The sequence below is a fragment of the Clupea harengus genome, unplaced genomic scaffold, assembly GCF_900700415.2.
Source record: "Clupea harengus unplaced genomic scaffold, Ch_v2.0.2, whole genome shotgun sequence".
NCBI lineage: Eukaryota > Metazoa > Chordata > Actinopteri > Clupeiformes > Clupeidae > Clupea > Clupea harengus.
The window spans coordinates 1-19,408 of NW_024880231.1; the positions used below are offsets into that span (position 1 = coordinate 1).

Genomic DNA, 19,408 nt, shown 5'->3' on the forward strand with positions numbered 1-19,408 from the left:
ATGTACTTATCTGACCAATTTAAACTTCCAACAACCAACAATCCAACAAGCACATGTGTTATGCTTAATCTATTTCGTCATCCAGTTTGTGGATTCCATTTGCCAGGAGAAGAGAAGAAATTTCTTGAAATGCATTAGTTGCCATTCTGAACTGCTTACGCTCCACAAATCCAAAAGACATGTACAAAGATAGTATGATAAAGAGTTAATTGGTAGTAGAGTTAATTTCATTGACGAGCAACAAGCATTAACTAAAGCTATCGTGAGGCATGTGGGAGCATTGCACTGAGCCACCCATGTTTGTGCTTAGGATCTAGCTCATAGTATTAAATTAGCAAAATTATTTTGCCAAATTATTAAATTAACTTTACCTTGACTTTGACTTGACTTGCCTGTCAATGAAATTAGGACCCAGTATCTTACCGCACATCTTTCAAAGACTGAGCAAGGCTACAGGAAACTGAGTTGGACTCATGAAAAATGTCTCAAACACCCTGAAAGGCTTTGATCCAGAGAGTAAACAGGCACAGCTTCTGTCCTTTCTTGCACTGATCAACACTGAGTCCAACATCTCTGAATCTATGTGCTGTTTTTAAACATTGATTTATTCCTACTAGGGAAAAATATTTGTTCTTGAGGGAGTGGAGCCTTATTTGTCATGGCTCATTCAGAGAAAAGTTTCAGTACCTGGAAACTACACAGCTATTTGAGTTCTTCATAAACCATGAACCATATCGCCATGGCCTGCCTTGATGAACTAGAGAGAAGGCCCAACTCTCCACGATCTGAGATTGTTTTTCAAAAGAGGTATAGAAAAAGATGCTCTTCTGCAGTCTGTCAAAAGCATGTTGATTACACGTCAACGCAAAACAGAAGGTGACGAAAGGGACACCTTATTTTAACCTTTAATTGGGTACATTAATAATGAAGAGAAGCATGAGAAAGGAATGAGGAAGATCCAAGACATCTTCACCACAGCATCTCACAGATTTAATCAATACTACACAATTCCTCAACCTTTGGCAAGACACTTCTATCTGAATGAAAAGGACTTTTCCTTGGCACTTACATGGGCAAATGATGCCAGGGAGATAAACTACTCTAAGAATACAATTAGACAAGTTCATAAAATTCACTTGAAACTAAAAGCCAAAAAGGATTAGAGGAATTGCTAGAGTTGGCCAGCAAAGCAATAGATGATTTTAAGACAGCACAGGAATCAGCACAGGATGATGATTTTGGAGCTATCAATGAAGAGATTGATGAAGACCATCACATGAAAAGAAAGATTGACAATACATCTGGGTACATGGGGGGACTAGAAACAGCCATGATAGTATTTAACACCATTTATAAACTCTGTTTGTTTAAAGATTTTGATGGATTTAATGTGATGGATATGGACAGTGTCACATGACACTGTACAACTGACCGAATGTGTGAATTTCTTACTAATAATGTGATATTGCCCCCATGGAGAATAATATAAATGCTATTACAAAGTGGATGAATGTGGAATCTATGTGTAAATATTTTTTTCATTGCACTGACTTCTTTACATGTTATAATGTTGTACTGGTTAGCCTATGCACTTCAGTGCACACAACTTTGATTTCCATCCAAAATAAAAGATGAAAGAAATATAGCATCCTAAATGCTAATTTCTTTGTGCTCATGAAAATACAATACGATTATAAGGCTACTTTCATCTTGTCTTCACCATCCTGAAATACAATTATACATACAATAAAATAAATAAAAATTTTAAATTACACAATAGCCTACAGTTACATAATAAACTACCTGCTTTTCCTTTGTCGGCAGTCTATAAATGAACACCACATGACAAAACAAGACAATATGATATTCAATATGATATATCGTGTGATATGATTGACACAATGCCACATAACTCGCCTTCTGTACACAACATTTATACGTAATATTAAGCCGTGGCAAATGCCCATTTCAGGTCTGACTTTTATTTTGACACTTTGTTTAGAAAAATCTGCATCTCCAGCGTTGTTTTAGCACGAAATAGCCACCAGTCTGTGCTAAATGACCCGGAAGAACTTTTCCCTCGTAAGAAACATTTCAAAGTAGTCTTAACGTTACGCAGTTTCTTACACTCGTCTCTTCTGTGTAGCTAAAAAGTAGTGCATAATGAAGCGAAACCTATTTACATTTTTGTGCATAACCAGAAGTACATTGTAAATATTCGCTGGCAAAATGTAGCGAGGTATCTGCCGTTTTTGCTATTGGGCTATTGGAGCAGATATCTGGATGTCTGGCCGCATGTCTTCATTCAAACACAGCCTGCATGGTAGGTCAGTGATCATTCTGGTTAGGAAATGTTCACAAATGTTGATGTCACGCTTAGCCACCATTTAGTAATGTGATGACGTTGACCTTTTACTTACTTAGATCGTAATAACATCCTGTACAAATCAAAGGTTTAGCTATCATGTTTGTAAGTCTGAGTTGACGTAACATTCAAAACACAAGTTGTTTTGTATTGTAAACTTAGCATGTTCACATTAATATGACACATATTGTTTTCTCCACTTGCACAGATGAACAGGCGGCTTGTGCATGATCGGCTGTGACAGGAATGTATAGTAGTTACCCTCCTCAGAAGTGTCACGAACGTTCTGGCACCTAGAAGTGTCAAGTTAAGATAGCTGAGTAGCTATCGAACCTGGACCGTTAGGGCAATGGGTGCCCTGCGTTTGTTTACCAGCATCATGGGGAGGATCAGCACTTTTAGATCTTACCAAATCGTCCTCCTGCTCGCCGCTGCCTTGGCAGTTGTTGCATTCTATTATTTCGGATCAGAGAGACAGAATTTCTCCAGCACCACCAAGCGCATCAAACAGACCCAGGCAAGCCACAACTCCAATCGCAACGATGCTGACCTGTCACTGGACACCAGGTTGTTGCATGAAGAGGAAAAAGTGGGGGCAGCTGGGGAAGGAGAGGAAGGTCGGCCTAGGAGGACGCATAGCCAGACTGAGGGGATGCAGCGTTACCATGCCCTGATGATGTTTACTAAGGTGGACAAGAGCAGGGGCCTTCAGGCCAAGTTCCAGGTGGCGATGCTTTCGATGGCCAAACATGGGCGTTTTCTGGAAGAGGAGGTATTAGTGCTCCACTTTGTGAGTGACGAGGCGAGTCGGGAACTAGGCAAGCAATTGCTGCCTGAGCTGCTGCTGGATGCTTCTTTTAAGTATGAGGTGAGTAGATCACTGCCAAGCGGGGGATATCATGGCACAGCCTAATTCCAAATAGGTTGACTCATTTATAAAATGACAGATGTTACTGCTGGTTAGAAAGTAGAAAGGCCGTATAAGCCCTATCAAATCCAGTGTCTATCACAATTAAGGTTAAGCCTATATATAACTATAGAAGCTCCATGTTTTTTTACTGACCACATTCAAAACAAAGGAAAAAATATTTAAAATGTGTTGATCATCTTAAATGGTAGGTGGTTCTTTCCTTGTTGCTGTGGGTACACATATACATACCAGACAGTTGCATTAGTGTAGTCCTATTTGACACATGGGGGCAGTATTGGCCTTTAAATAATTCTGCTACCTCTTGATCATACCCTCACAGGCACACGAGCTGGTTTGTTTCTTCATAGTCTCTCCAGCTATGCAAAGAATGCCACTGTTGCTCATGATGCTGCAGAGTAGTTGTCAATTAAGATACCATGAATGGAAGAATGAGAACACATCGGCTTTCATAGTCTGGACAAGCCAGGTATCTCTGGAATGTGTTCATATGATGCTGTGGCCGTTGGTTCTTCTGCTGTGAATTCAGTCTTCTTTGACATCCCAACGCATCTGCCTATGGACAGAAATATGTTAATATGAGCTATGTTATAATTGGACAACTAACTGTGATGAAACATTTAAAAACAACAACTGCTGCTCATCCATAGCTGCCATCTTTGCTTTAGCTCAGGCTGATCCCTAGGCCTGGATCTATGGGGGCAGTTTGTGTGGATTAGCAGAGGTGGCAAGGAGCCAGAGAGGCAGATTACCCACCCATATAATCCAGCCCTTTCTTACCCATGCCCACCTCCCCCTTCAGATCAGCAGACATACACTATAGGAAGAGTGTGGAGCTAACAGTGACATCCTGTTTAGTGTAATCCACTCCAAGCGTGCCACCATGTGTTGCCAATGCACTTTGATTAATCCCACTTTTATTTCATAGCCTGCAGCCGTGGAGTTGTTTTCAAATGGGTACACAGGATGAATCCTCACCCTCATATGGATGTTAATTACAAAAACAAGAATTTATATATTTTCAGCAGTTCATATGAATTAGTAATGTAGTGGGCAGGGACAATAGGTTAGGGTTATTGATGTTGAACACTGAATGTAAATTGGTATCTTAAATATATTTAAACAGCATTTAAAATGCATGTATTAGCAAGTGATACATATACAGTGAACATCATTTTGAAGCTTGTGGGCGGTAACCTGCTCTTATGTGCTCTGTTGCATTTTTAGCATTTTACTTCTGTTTCCACGGCACTCATAGGCTATATTTAACAACGATCTCAGGAGAGTGGCGTTTCCCTCATATTGTCCCCACACATTGGTGGTGGTTTCATCCTCAAGGCTTAAGGTTTGACGTCTTTTATGATTTAACTGAACAGGATATTTTACTCCTCAGTTACAGGCTACATTTTATCCCATTTCTCCCACATGCTTGATAAGAGAAATTATGTTTTTTGCATGCTCGTTTTAGACCACTGATATAGCTAAAACTCTATCCATGTACTGTGTGATGTGATTTAAATGTATGCCATCTATGTTGGTTTGCACAATCTGACCATCCCACTCAGAATGAATAATGTTTTAATTACCAGTAACAGTTTAATATTAGTATCTTATTCTGGAGAAAAAGCACACCAGTCACTTTGAATGCAACATTCCCAAAGTAATTTGGTTTGTGTGTAGAATTCATATTTCAGTCCACCCAAAATAGATCTAGAACTAGTCCTTGTGTCTTGGGCTTGAATTAACAACAAAAGTAATGGTCTCACTGATGTTGCACCTCACGCCATGCAATTCCAGCCATGAAACATCACACAATAATAAAATACAACACAGTATAGCCCAGGACAAGGCTGTCACGCCAGGATTAAAACCAAACCTTCCCTGGGACCACGTGGGCTTAGAACTTGTTTGGCTTTATGTTATTCACTTGGGCTGATGGTTCATCCCAGGAGCGGTCAGTATGGCAGGTTAGCAGGGCTTTGGGAACTCTAGAGGTAAGGTAACTCTCCTGGTTGTTACCCCCACCCCCTAATAACCCCTCTCCACCCCACTCCTGCTCCACGTCAGGAGGAGCCAAGCTTCACTGCTGCTCAGGAAAAAGGAAATCTTGCCCAACTTTGGCTTCCTCTTTTGTGCACCACCTCTGATTGGTTGTAGCAGCCTGTCACATGACACATGGGCTATATAGTGAGTGTGATGGAAGGGTGTGAAGTGCATGATTGCATAGGGTTTCACTGTCTATTCAAAGCTCTCATAGTCAAAAGCTATATCTTTTATTCAAAATGTATCCTCGTCTCTGGACTTTGCGAAGCTGGATCTTTGATTTTTCTTTTCTTTTTTATGGACAGGAAGTTCTCAGATTCTTTTCATTCAGTCATGACTCAACAACAATGGATTCATGGAAAGGTTTTCTTATGGAATGACTTGTATGTTTAAACGTAACCTCCTTATTTCATGGTGAATTTCTGTATGAAGCTTTTAAGCACAGATGCATAGTAGCCTGTATGGCTCTCAGCCGGGATTCCTGCAATCAGTGCCCAGCCTGTTATGAAGATTAAGGTAGTTAGTGACCACTGTGGATAAGGCAATCATTCCACAATTGCTTCCTGAGAGCCCACTAAACTAAATGGCTATAAACTTCATTCTTCGCCATGATCACCTTTTCTCCTTCATATATACTGTTATACTTCTCACACTTCCCTTGCCATTCCTTCTGCCTCTAACCCTTGCTACTCTGTGGAGGATTGCAGGCAGACGGTTAACTACTCCGTGTCTGAAGTAATTATTTTCCAGTAGGCTGTGTGAACAGAGCTTCACATATCACATATTTAGTAGAAGCTTAAATCTCCTACTCACCCGGACTCTATTAGTGAAGTTAGTAGACCCAGCAATCGCCATTCGATAGAGGCTTTTACTGATGTTCTCTGGCAGTCAGAGACCTGGTACTGGCATCTCTCTGGGCCTTTTCCAAACTGAACTGATCCGGAGGCTGTTCACCACCACTTTGACACTGAGTGTCACTTCACATTAAGTCTCATGCGCGGCCGTGCAGTGCACCCCTAATCAAGGTGGAGGGCATAATTAAACAGGGGAAACTGGGACGTCCTTTTCCCCCTGTCCTCTAGATGCATGAAGCAGCTGTCGTTATGGCTACTGATGGATGCCGTGCTGACACCATGATTGCAGACAGGGCTGTTTTCATGTAGGCTTATGTGGTCGTTTTTAGTTTTTTTTCTCCCAATACACAACATCAACAACGGTCTGCAAAGGCATTGTTACTTTTGAGTTTTGCATTAGTGATCACATTATGTTTGTTTTTCACTGTATCTGCACATTCTTTGGTTTTTCTATGTAGCTAAATATTCAAAGGCAGTGTTGGGACAATACCACAAAGATAACTACATTGTCCACACCCTAGGCTATAAATGAAATAATGTTATTGAGTGGCATTATGATGTGTTATATTGGTAGTACATGTATACTTACAGTCCATCTACTTGCTGGAGGACTACAAGTCATGTATTGCTTTCTTTTATTTAGCTCGAAGCCATCCTCAACTCCTCTTTGTTGACCAGCTGAGTGATTTGATTGCTCTTTAAATCTCGTATCATATGGAGCTCACTGCAAATAAATACATTTTCAATGAATTCGTTTTTGTCAGGTCCTTGTGCTTCAGCAGATTTTATAATCTGTATGTCAGACATTGCATTGTTTTACTGCTGGATATTAGATGGTGAGTTTAGATTTTGCAGTTTTTAAGGGCATATTTTAAAGAAGGTTGTATGTAGTGCGCTAACAGTTTCACTTTTGGAACTTACTAAATTAGAAAAATAAGCATAGTCATTTTTCTGATGGAAATGGAGCTTAAGTATAATGGAACACTGTTGAGTATGACCATATTTGCGTTGAAAAAAATGAAAGTAATGTTTTCATAGCCCATATGCACAGATATCCCCGCACAGGCTTAATCCAAAATTTGAATTTTGTACCACATAATTTTCCAAAGCTGTTTAATGTGGGAGAGGGCTGGTAATCCAAGACACTCTTAAACATATTTGTTTCCTATGGAATAAAAGATTTAATGGTAATCTGTGGTTACTCTATCTCCAATCCTCTTTCTCTAATCTGGTGGGGGATCTACATTATCTGATGGGCACTCCTGCTTCATTGGCAAATCCCTGTGCAGTTTGGGATTAGGGTTTAAGGGCCTGTATAGAGACACAGGGTCACTGAAGGGTGTGGAATATTGTACCCTTATTCACTTCCTCTTCTGTGTTATGACATCATCACATTCTGCTCAGATACTATGTACATCTGTGTGTCTCTTTCCCTGACTGTTTCATAAAAAAAAATCGACAGAAATATGTTAATTTTTATGTAATTGAAATATGAAAAAACTATTAATTTGGGATATGTAGTTATGTTTATGTACTCCAATGTTTAAAGCTTGTCGTGTGGGAGTATGCTATCTGCACCCTTCTGCCACAGGTGGGTTAAGGTGATGTTGAGTCATCACGAAACGGTGGAATGTCACCTGCAAAGGGGAACACTTTGGCATTTGGGTATCGTGCATGTTCTGTATGAACATTTTGACCGGCTGCAGTGAAAATGTCAAGATATCCTCAGCAAACGGCAGCGATGTCAGTTCCATTTATTTACTTTTTCAGTTCACTCACTGGAAAATCCTTGTTAAAAAGTATTGTACATGGATTGTAAGCCTTCTCAATCAAAGGACTAAAAATGGGGTTTTCATGTAGAATTAACCAAATGATTTGACAACACAGCATCTACTCTAACTACTGTAACTACAGTGTCCCTGAGGGTACAAACCTGACAGCAATGCAAGCCTCGTCTCACTTCTCACACACGGGTTTATATATAATTATGGAGTGTGGATGTGTTCTTGTGAATAATTCTTATTTCTCAAGTGATGAAAGCGGATGAGTTTCACATGCAGCACATTACATGTCTTATGATACTTTTAGTCTTTCAGTGCTTTCCCTTGGTGCTCAATATAAGTCATAGTATGATGCATTATATTCTTCAATCATTGACATGAGTAGTAACAGCTAAAGTTGGACAGTATCCCATCATAGTTAGGCGGTAGTGTTACATGATGTGAGTTTTACAACGCAATAGTACAAAAACTATACAATAGTACCAAAAAAAAATCATTTAAGTCAAGTGAAAGCTTGAATGTGTGGCAGCTTTCAGTTAACATATTGCTTTCATATTCATTTTTAACCACAACATATTGGCTTACACCCACCCACACGTACGATCCACCCACTGTTTTCAGTAGCTTGGTTTGGTTTGGCAGTTGGTTTGAAAAGCTAGTGTATATCTTCTGTACATTTTCCTCAAGGGATTTAGTTGTAATTGTGATGTTCACTGTCTATAGCTTCTCTTTTCTAGATTATATTTGAAAGCAATGACCATGTGCCCTGAAGTCCAAGCCGACTGAAGTGAAGTCATTGTGTCAGTCAGTGGTTATGGCATCGCGTTGTCCAGTTGGCCTGGACAGATGCTGATTTGTGTCCTCTAATGCTGCAGGTGGTGTTCCATGATGTGGCAGTCCTGACGGAGAAGCTCTTCCCCATCGTGGAGGCGATGCAGAAGCACTTCAGTGCAGGCTCTGGGGCCTACTACAGCGACTCCATCTTCTTCCTGTCGGTGGCCATGCATCGGATCATGCCAGCAGGTGAGGAGGGTGTCTGTGTTTTTCTTGTGAATAACCCCGACATGTGCTCAACACATATATACTGTGTATATACATATCATATAGCATCTGCATTGTCAAAAGCCATAGAGTGAATGTAAATATACAATATAGGCTACATCAGTCACGAAACGTACTGATTTCTGACCGTCTGACAGGTGCACTTATGTTTTCAGTTATCAACACAGCCTATCAGCTACTTTCAAATATTTTTGGACAGTGATAACCATATCAAATAAAGGGTAAAGGTAACCATAACAAATAACAAATGACAAATAAAGGTAACCATAACAAATGAAAAAGGACTCTAATACGTTACTAAAGTTGTTTATTTTTCCACAAGTGTTTCCCAAACCATCTCTTAAGAGTTTAAGAGATACCTTCCTATGTACACCTTAAGAGAGTGAATCCATGTTTCTGGAATTGATTATTGTCATTCACGTAGGGTTGAGAATGTGTGATGTGAGCATTATGGGCATGACTCAGATTGGAGCGCAGGTGATCGTTAATAGAAAGAACATCAACAAGAAATACTTAAAAAGAACCCAAATAAGGATGGCTGTAGGCTAGATGTAACTCATAGATTTGTATTCACAAGGGAGTTTTTTCTTTTTATTGAATGAAACACAATGTAATGTAATACATATCTTGGTCTTACAGTGCAGTAAATGCATATGACACCGACACAACATTTGTAGGCTTTACAATGTTTGTTTAATCTGAAAGCTCTGTTAAGGTAGAGTGGTCCAGACCAACTTAGCATCTCTTACAAAAGGTATATGCTAGCTAAGGACACTCTGGGAAACGCCTCGAAAAGTTTATATACAGCTTATGGTAAAACGTACCAATGACGTAGCGTTGACAAGGCTCTGGGAAACGCCTCATTGGTTTTCAAGTAACTTTATATTCCCCATTTACTTACATGACTTACTTACACCAGGGCACTGTGGGGGACATTACTTACATCTGGGCACTTCTTTGTGATTTTGGCCATATGTATTTATGTATCTTACCTGTCTCTCTACCTGTCTGTCTGACGGTCTCTCTGTCTATCAATCTTGTCATCTATCTATTTAAAATGTATCAGTCTTCATTTGATCTTATCAACCAGTCATCCAAAACAGTATTTCTGTAACTTATTAGTGTTGAGGCTGAAGACTCCTTTTTAGGAGGGATGCTTTTTCATTAAAGAACCACAAACCTCCAAGATAACCGACTGTAGCTCGTCTCATGTGAGCCTTCAGAGAGTAATCCTGTTAAATTGGGGAAGGTCCTTCAAGTCCATTAGGACTGAACAAGTAGAATGCTAGATTTGTACCGCTTAAGCACTGCCACAACATTGAGCCTTTTTTGCACCAGAGTAGTCAGTGGAGCTGCGTCCTAGCTGCTGGCAAATAGTAAGGCATTGATTTGTACATTTTGTGTGCGTGTGCGTGTGCGTGTGCGTGTGCGTGTGCGTGTGCGTGTGCGTGCGTGTGCGTGCGTGCGTGCGTGCGTGCGTGCGTGCGTGCGTGCGTGCGTGCGTGCGTGTGTCTGTCTGTCTGTCTGTGTCTTTCTGTCTGTTGATGTATTAGTATGGGGTTGGTGGGAGAGCACTGCAGGGGCAGATGTTTAGCCTGCTTGTGGCAGTGAGGAGTTGCACTCACTCCGCTGCTGCGTCATCTGGCTCGCTCCACTTCAGGCTGCACCGGGCCTCTGCGGGCGCGCCCCTTTCACACCCAAACTCAGGCTTTTGTGCAGCACCATCTGTACTGACACTGAGGACTGGAGGCCATGGGCCCGGTTTGAGGTTACAGAACAAAAGTGAGTGCAAGAGAAAATTATGAGAGAAGCTTTCTTTCTGATGATTGGCATTCATCCTTAAGGTCAATGATATGCACCCTAGTCGCACCTTAATGATATGCACCCTAGTCGCACCTTAATGATATGCACCCTAGTTGCAGCACAGTAATATCCCGATTGTTTTGCTCATCTAGGCTGATTTGATCTTTTCCACTTCTGCTTATCGACTGCGACATGTGTAATGTTTTCCGTTTTGCTTTTTTGTGAAATGTTTGATCAGTATAACGTAGGAGTTCGAGTTATGAGTTACTGGAAACAAATAGATGTGGGAGGGGAGGAGTGAGAATAGGTGGAGCTCTTGTAGACGCCAGCATTTGATACAGAGATCATGTCATCCCTGCACGTTGGCCTTCATTTCTGCCTCTTGGCTGTATTTTCTTTTCTTTTTTTCTTTTTCTGTATTTCTCTCTTTTTTTTTTGACATCCTCTAGTAACCTGGTTCCTGTGTTTTGTGCACTTGAGTTTCCTTCGAGATGTTTTTAGAAAAACAGGGTGCGGTTAACGGGGCAACATGTGCCATTTGTGTTCTGTTGCCGTCAACACATTTGTGCCATTCATGGAAGACCAGTCAATAGACCAGCCCAGGAGATACAGAGAAGTTGTATTCCCAGACAACTAGACAAAACACTTTGACCGGTGAAGGTATTGTCATGGGTGAACACTTCTGCCACGTGGAGGCTCTGTAATAGTTGAAAGTCAACAAACATTTCCGGCACCCTTTTACGTCTGCCCTACATGTCTATTGTGTCTGCTCTCGGCATGATAACAAATGAACTATACACTTTGAAATAATTATACAATTTTGAAAAATCATCCCATCCAGTAGCATGAATTTTAATTATATCCACCCTTGGTAGAGGATGGATTTCTGTGGTTGACGTTATATATTTTTCCAGAGTGCTTTCAATTGTTACAAAGGCCAACATTTAAATGGTTCTAAGCGTTTGCTGTGGTTGGTGTTTTTACTTGGTTACTTTTACTTTGCTGTGCTTGGTGTTTGCTGGAGATCTGCACCAGAATAACTCCTTTCAGAGTTCAACCAAGTGGCAAGTCTTTTGGCGAGCACTCTGGAGTCCCGGGGTCTTTGAAGAAGAAGAAGAAGAGTGTGTGTGTGTGTGTGTGTGTGTGTGTGTGTGTGTGTGTGTGTGTCTGTCTGTGTGTGTCTGTGCGTGTGCCTCTCTGTCTCTCTGTCAGAGAGAGAAAGTGCAAGAGACAGGAACAGGGATGCACTCAGACATCAAATAGATTGAATGGCTTACTGAAAACTCAAGTGTCCTTGTGAGCGCTCCAACCAAGAAATAGGTTGACTGCTCCCACACCAAAAGACACACGTGTGGTGTTTTTGTATGTTAATAGCCCAGCCATCATTTGTTAATGGGTAATGTATTTATCAGCTCCCAACCCACACTTGCACAAGGTCAGAAGCTATAATGACAACATGAGCAGCAAAGCGAGGTGTTGATGTGTGATTTCCAGAGCGAAGCAACTCAAGCCTACATTGAACAGATGGCCTTTGACTCAAGCCTGGCACACTCCGGAAGCTAATGGGCAAAACTTCATTGTGGTTTCTTCCAGGAACTCTCTCAAGGTTCAATGTTGAAAAGAAAATGCCCATTGTGTTATTTGTCAAATATGGAGGATCTCACTTGGAATTTTCTCCAGTCAGGAGCCTGGAATCCCCTGTTATTCACTTCTTTCGACTCTTTCCCCATTTATATGCAAAGCCCAGGCTATCACAAAGATACAACTTCATGATGTCATTTGGACCGTTTTCCTCTTTTTCACTTTGCCTGGGCATATTTCATCTATGCTCTGTGACTCCTAGAAGTCAGGATAAATGATAATTGTTGCACATTTACCAATGCTGCAGTTGACACAACACCCAACCGGGGGATGTGATTACTTTCAACACGGCACTTCCCATACCCCATCGCCCATGAACAGCACAGTCATAGGTGTGTATGTGTGCCGCCTGAAAACAACCCTCTGGCCAGGAGACAGGACTTCAAAAGACCAGCCCTTCCCCCTCCTGGAGGCCTTCGAGGAATCACTGTGCATTTCCCTGTACGACCCAGAGAGGGCCTGTCTGCTCACATTAATATCCCCTTATCCCCCGCCAGGCTTGTTCCAGCGATCGAACCCTGTCTGAGGGCTCAGTCAATAAGAGCCTGAACTGAGACTGTGTTTGGTGTGGAGGTCCGACACTGAGTGACATGGCTGGCGGTGGAGTCTGTTGGGAAAGCCTACTTTTTTCACTCCTGGAGAAGACTTTGTTTGGACTCTCTCGGGGGGAAAAAAAGAGTGTAATCTCAAGTCTGACAAGGCAATGTTGCTTTTTTGATGAGACAATAAAAAATGAAAGCCTTGAAAAGTTCAGTAAGATTTGGAATTTGAGAAATGGGCCAGTGAGTGGTCATAGTGCTGCCTGTGAGCCTTCCGTGAATTGACCCAAATGTCCAGTAAGTCCAGTGTACCAAAATGGCAAAAGCATCTCCTTTCATCAAAACCATTTATACAAAATTGACCCTTAGATTTCAAAGGGGTTTTAATACTGTGTGGGTTTGTGCCATACACAGAGTATTGTTACTGACAGTTGGTACGTTGGATTCGAGGTAGTAGATCCTTCCTTGATAATCACAAGTGAAGAAGTTGGGCTTTGATGCACCCACCGAAAAAACGAAGAAAAGCTGTCAGAGCACGACATCGCCAACTATATTGCCAAAAGACACAAGTCAACATGTTAGCAAGCCTTTTATCAGTGCCAGCTGTGCTGATGTTGGTGTTTGGAAGGTAAGGTAAGGTTCCTTACTGCTTCTTAAAGAATGTAGAGTACTCGAATACTCATGAAACATCTGTCTCTGCATTCCATTTCTGCCTTCTTCCCAAACATGTAATTTAACCCGCCAATTAATTGATGCCCCTCCTGCCTGCCTGCCTGCCTGCCTGCTGGTTCGGTTTTACCCTGGCTGGACAGTGGTTGTAGTTTGATGCAGGTGCTGACATGCAGGTGACGCTGCAGGTGACGCTGTGCCATCTTTTATGGCATGTCTTCCAAGAAGTTGTGACCAATAGATCTCAAGGAAGACCAGTGAAATATATAGGTCACGCAACAAAGTATTACAAGGTTGTCTAAAATTCCCAAAATGACAAATTCTTAACAGCTGTAAACACAGACTTTAATATAGGCTGCCAATTTTCACCTCTCCCTGTTGGAGACACGAATATCACATTGTTGTAGGCTTCACATGGTAGCTGCTGTAACTGTCTTGACCTGTATTCAGGAAACAGTGGGCCCTCTGTTGTTAAAGGCATTGTGGACTGCGCTGCTGGAAAAGCGAGGCCTCCGGTCCTGTGACCTACATTCTAGCTGCTCTCGTATGAACTTCCCCACCGACCTGATGAGTCTTAACAAGCGCCACTCAAGTTGAATGAACATCAAGTTTAGCAAATCAGTGTGTGATGAGAGCCACTGAAGTCTGTGCACATACCATGACGGGTCAGACCTGGCACACCATTCATTTTTCTGATGTAGAGATTACCACTGATGTTGGTGAGATATAAAAAAGTTTTGAGATGTACGTCAAAGATATGAAATACTCACAGTTGAATGTTATTGACAAGGCTTTTTAAAAACCAGTGCCTGTGAAAGAATACTAAGCATTCATTTTTTACATAAGTTAAAAGTTTGGTTTAGTGCAACTCTTGTGGAAAACACAGTGAAACTCACTTCATCATTACTAGATCCATCAATCAAGACTGACTTGTATATTGTATTAAAGTGGGTGATAAAACTGTCAGTTTGAAGTACCTACTTTGGTGCCAAGACTTAACTAAATGTAATATTTCTGATGAAGTAGCACAAAACTAATACTTTCATGCTAATGGCATGTGACCTATATTCCTAGTTATATAATAGGAACGGACCCTTTACTGTATATTTCCTCTCATTAAGCTTCTTCAAAATGCTCTAAAAGGCAAGCATAAGCCACAGTATTAAGGACATAACGACGTTGACCTACTTTCTGTTCAGTACAGTTCAGTCTGTTAAGTAAGACTTGTTTTCCCCTCTGTCTCCACAAACAGAGAATAGACATTAAACTCCTTCTAACACAGAAGGGAACCCTTTACCACCAGTATAGTATAGCCTCCAGGCTTCTAAAACACATTTACATTTAATAATTCATCTATTGGGCACTATTCTGAGAAGGTCATATCCGCTGTCTGGGCTTATGAGCACCGAGGAATGAATCAGTGACCTTGTGACTGACAGTGCCACGCTTCAACCAGCTGAGCCATGATCACCTTTAAGATCTCCAACAATCCATTCTCCTCTACTTGACCACTCCTCGGTTAGCGTTTTGTGCTCATTAGGCCTGGAGTGTGCAGTGTGCCCTGATTAGGACTTGCCACAAATCATGGAAACCTGTGTGTGTGGGTGGGTGGGTGTGTGTGGCTCTGTTTTTTTTTTTTTATACCTGGTGGTTCTAAGAATTATTTTTTTTTGCTGCAGGCAATGGGAAGCTAGTTAGTAGAAGCAGTCTTCTGATCGCTATGCCCTTCACCCACTGCAGTGTGTTAGCCTGAGATTTAGGGCACCTCTTGGTCGTCTGTTCTCTGCTTAGCCTCACTGTTCACTGCACTGCTGTCTTTGTGGGTGAAATAATTTTGTGCTTGAAGGTTTGATGTGAGTTGCAGCAATACTTTTTAGACACCTGACCTGACTGTTGAGGACTGCTGCTAATTGAAACGATTCAAAGAAATCTAGATCAAGTAATACAAATGCAGATTGAGATTTTTCTGTGGCACAATTGTGAGAGTTTTATTTTAAGATCTAAAAAATATACAGTACTGTGCAAACATCTTATGCACATAAGGTTTTTCACATAACAATTGTTTTTTATTTATTGAAATGTATTTATGCAATATAATACACACCAAACATCATAGATTATCATTTATGAACTATATAGCTAACCCAGACTAACTGTATGACCATATGGCACTCAGCAATTCTGTAAGAGCTAACGCAAAGTTACGTACTCCCATTCACTTACATGGGGCAAAACACTTCCTTGGCCCACCTTCTCAAGGGCAGCCAAAAAGCCATTGCTCGCATGTGGAAACAATGGCAAGCGACTCATATAAGCGTGAAAACACAAGACTTGGCATGCAGCACAATGGCAGTAGGTGCTCTGGAAATATTTTGAAATATTAAGCTCTAGAAGAAGGTAGTTTGTTTGTCGAAGGGCTGGAGAACGCCACAAGGATGAGTGTCTGCAGGCAACAGTAAAGCATAGTGGAGCTTCTTTGATGGTTTGTGGCTGCATTGCTGTGGTCAGAATGAATGGTCTCCTCAATGCTAAGAAAAACAAGCAGATTCTTATCCATCATGCACTACCATCATGGAGGCATCTGATTGGTCGTTAATTCATTCTTCAGCATGACGATGACCCAAAACATACAGCCACAGTCATAAAGCCTATTGTCACCACTAAGAGGAACCATAGTGAGTCCTGCAACAGATGGTGTTGCCCCCACAAGGCCCTGAACTCAACATCATTGATTCAGTCTGGGATTTAATGAAGACCGACAGAATTGAGACAGCCAAAGTCCATCGATGAATTGTGACAAATTCTCCTACCGAGTGCCTTACAAAACTGCACAAGTATACCTAATTGAATCAGTAACGCTTTGAAGGGTGGTCATACCAAGTATTGATTTGACCATTGATTTTTCAGTTTCGTGCGCTTTGTATGTTGTTAATATATAAATTCAAACCTATTCATTTTATTATTTTGAAAACTTTCTGAATTTACAAAACTTTTTCACAAGTACCTAAAACTTTTGCACAGAACTGTATATGTGGATTTTGCTTCCACCCAAAAGGAAAGTGACGAACATAACAGTCTACTGTAAACAGACAACAGTCTCGGTGTGAGCATGGTCTTTCGCCAGGCTTATGAGGTGTCTGTCCACTGTAGCCTCTGTCTCTTATCTTCGACTGTTGAACTCATGCAAAGGCATTGTGTGGGGGACTTCCTTGTTTTTAATGCAGCCGTGGAAGAGAGGGGATTGACACTCTGCGGTTTTAGTTGACTTCCGGGCGCCTGTTTGGACAGACATCAGTCCGAAATCCTCCAGCGGCGAATCGCTGCAGTCTCGTCTGTGTTTGTGTCAGGTCAGCCCTCATTGTTCTAGGTTCAACAAGCTTAGTTCACACCGTGTGTTTTCCTTCCCAAGTCAACAGTATTGTCTGAATGGTCGGACGTCACAATGGCAGCACTCGGGAGTGGGTTTTGTGCGCTTAGTTGTACCCGAGACCTGTTATTTGGACTTTAAGGCTCTTGATTAGGCCCTTGTGGGGTCGGTTGACGTCACCAACGTCAAAGGCCTAGTAATCATATTTCGTTGTTTGAATCTGGTGACCCAAAGCTCAAGACCTGGAAGTTATGCCCTTTTTTGACAACATTCGGAGAGTTAGCGGAGAAGTTTTCCCTGAGGCCCATCAGTGGCCTTTCGAATCTGCCTGACCGTGTTCCCTAATTGATGACACAAGTAAGAGGAGAGGAAAGAATTGATACATTGACCTATAATGTTAGGTAATATCTGGTAATAGTACCCCTTCATAGTTTTGTATAGTATTGTTTTCAGTGTTGAAATAAATTCCACATAGATCTGATTGTCAGCATTTTTTTGTCTTGTGTGATTGCCAAATCAAACTTGTCTCTCTTGGCTTTCTCTTGACAGATATGAAGCGTATTGTGCAGCTGGATTTGGACCTGAAGTATCGGTGCAACATCAGAGACCTCTTCCAGGAGTTCAACCAGTTCCAACCAGAAGCTGTTATTGGAATTGCACGGGAAATGCAGCCTGTGTACAGGTAAACACAAGACAGACACAGACTCAGTTACACCAGCAGGCAGACATTTAGGATGAAGTATGGTTGAATGATTATGACAGAAAGTACTTCAAAATGTACTTTGAATCCAGGTGTAGATTATACTTTGGGTATAGTTTGGATGCCACACAGTGTTTAAATAAAAAAATATCTAAAGACACAGTGTTCACAAAAATGGCAAAGAAAAGGCAGAGAAAATCCGACTTTGAAAGTCCTTAAAGTGACTGCTGCCTGCTGTCATTTCTGATTTGTTTTTCTGTACCCAACCAATGCACACACACACACACACACACACACACACACACACACACACACACACACACACACACACACACACACACACACACACACACACACACACACACACACCTCCTTGCCCCTTTGATACACATGACTGAGAGTTGGATACAAGCACTCTATGTATTAGGATAAATCTAAGAGCCAAAGTCTGTCGGTATTGTTCAGCACTAGTAATTTAGGATAGATTTCCTCTTGCCTGAGATTCTGTGTCCATTAGCTGTCTGGAGCTGTCTGAAAAGCTGTCTTTCAACTAGAAAAAACTATTACACAGATTATCCCTGTGACTTGATGTGTAGTATTGACTGAAGGCTTCTGAATGCTAAATAAAACTGAAAATGGAATAAGTTACTTGCTAGATGTATGATTCCTGCACACGTGCTCCAGCAAATCAATGCTACCCCTTCTTGGGCACCACACTGTTCTGTAAGTTTGAGTGTGTGCGGCCCTCTTGTTCCTCTAGCTCTTGGAACTACATGCGTCCATCAACAGTTATGTACAATATGTCTTTACATAACAATAATGGATAGATACACAGGTGCAGATATAGATAAAGGTATTTTGTATCAGTGATTGGAATAATTACAAGCTAGCTCTTTGCATAGTCAGCCTCTGATCTACTCTCATGTTGGTCAGGGCAAATTGGTTTTGTGGCTTTGGAATACGGCCATCCCTTGGTTAATCTGTGAGGATGTCCAGAAGGCATGTTGTTTTTTCTGCACCATTCAACACTATATCCTCTAATGTATTGTTTTTGGGAAAGTATTCCCTGTTGCCAATGCTGTCCTGTTTAGCTGCTCTACAAACGTACTGGGGTCTGTGGAGGTGGGGTGGGGGTCTTGTGCCTCCTCTTTGTGCTCAGAAGGTCAGGGTAATTTTTTTTGACCACTCGTCATCATCAACAACAGGATGCCTGCACTGGCTATGTTTGTCCCTCTTGAGGCCACTGTAGTTTTCCTGCATGCTGCCTGATGGTGATACAGCTGCTGCCTCTAGTTGGATTTCTGTCAGTTGGGAGTGAAGGTAGCTCTCACCCCCATGTGTGTGCCTATTGTTAGTTAGATTACTTCTTTAATAGAGAAGTACATTACTCAAAATGTGCTGATTGTTGCTGAACATCCACTCTCATTCACTGTGTAAATCTACACTCTATTCCGAGAGTAAAGGACTTCTTGGCACCTATAGTTTGTTCGTGGGTGTTGCCGTTATTAAACTATTGTGTAAATCCTATTGCTCTCACCTGTACCATACATAATTACATTTCAGCCCAACACTAGATGGAGCTAGAGATGGCTTATCCCTCCAGTCCACCCTGGCCCATCTCTCCCATGGTCTGTTAAAGTACCCTATTCTAAATAA

At 41.5% G+C, this 19,408-nt stretch overlaps 1 protein-coding gene across 1 annotated transcript; it reads left to right on the forward strand.

The window, feature by feature from the left end:
* The first annotated feature begins 2,060 nt into the window (after positions 1–2,060).
* LOC122131663 (xyloside xylosyltransferase 1-like) lies at positions 2,061–18,044 on the forward strand. The gene is made up of 4 exons (XM_042706298.1): positions 2,061–2,323; positions 2,574–3,233; positions 8,847–8,994; positions 17,602–18,044. The coding sequence occupies exons 2-4, from the start codon at positions 2,715–2,717 to the stop codon at positions 17,736–17,738; spliced, it is 804 nt and encodes a 267-aa protein (XP_042562232.1). The 5' UTR covers positions 2,061–2,323; positions 2,574–2,714; the 3' UTR covers positions 17,739–18,044.
* Positions 18,045–19,408: the final 1,364 nt, after the last annotated feature.

Excerpts from the sequence above, each read along its gene's own strand:
- LOC122131663 (XM_042706298.1), top strand. The coding sequence starts at position 2,715 with ATGGGTGCCCTGCGTTTGTTTACCAGCATCATGGGGAGGATCAGCACT. Across the intron at positions 3,234-8,846 it reads ATGCTTCTTTTAAGTATGAG|GTGGTGTTCCATGATGTGGC; the intron begins GTGAGTAGATCA and ends CTAATGCTGCAG. Across the intron at positions 8,995-17,601 it reads GCATCGGATCATGCCAGCAG|ATATGAAGCGTATTGTGCAG; the intron begins GTGAGGAGGGTG and ends TTCTCTTGACAG.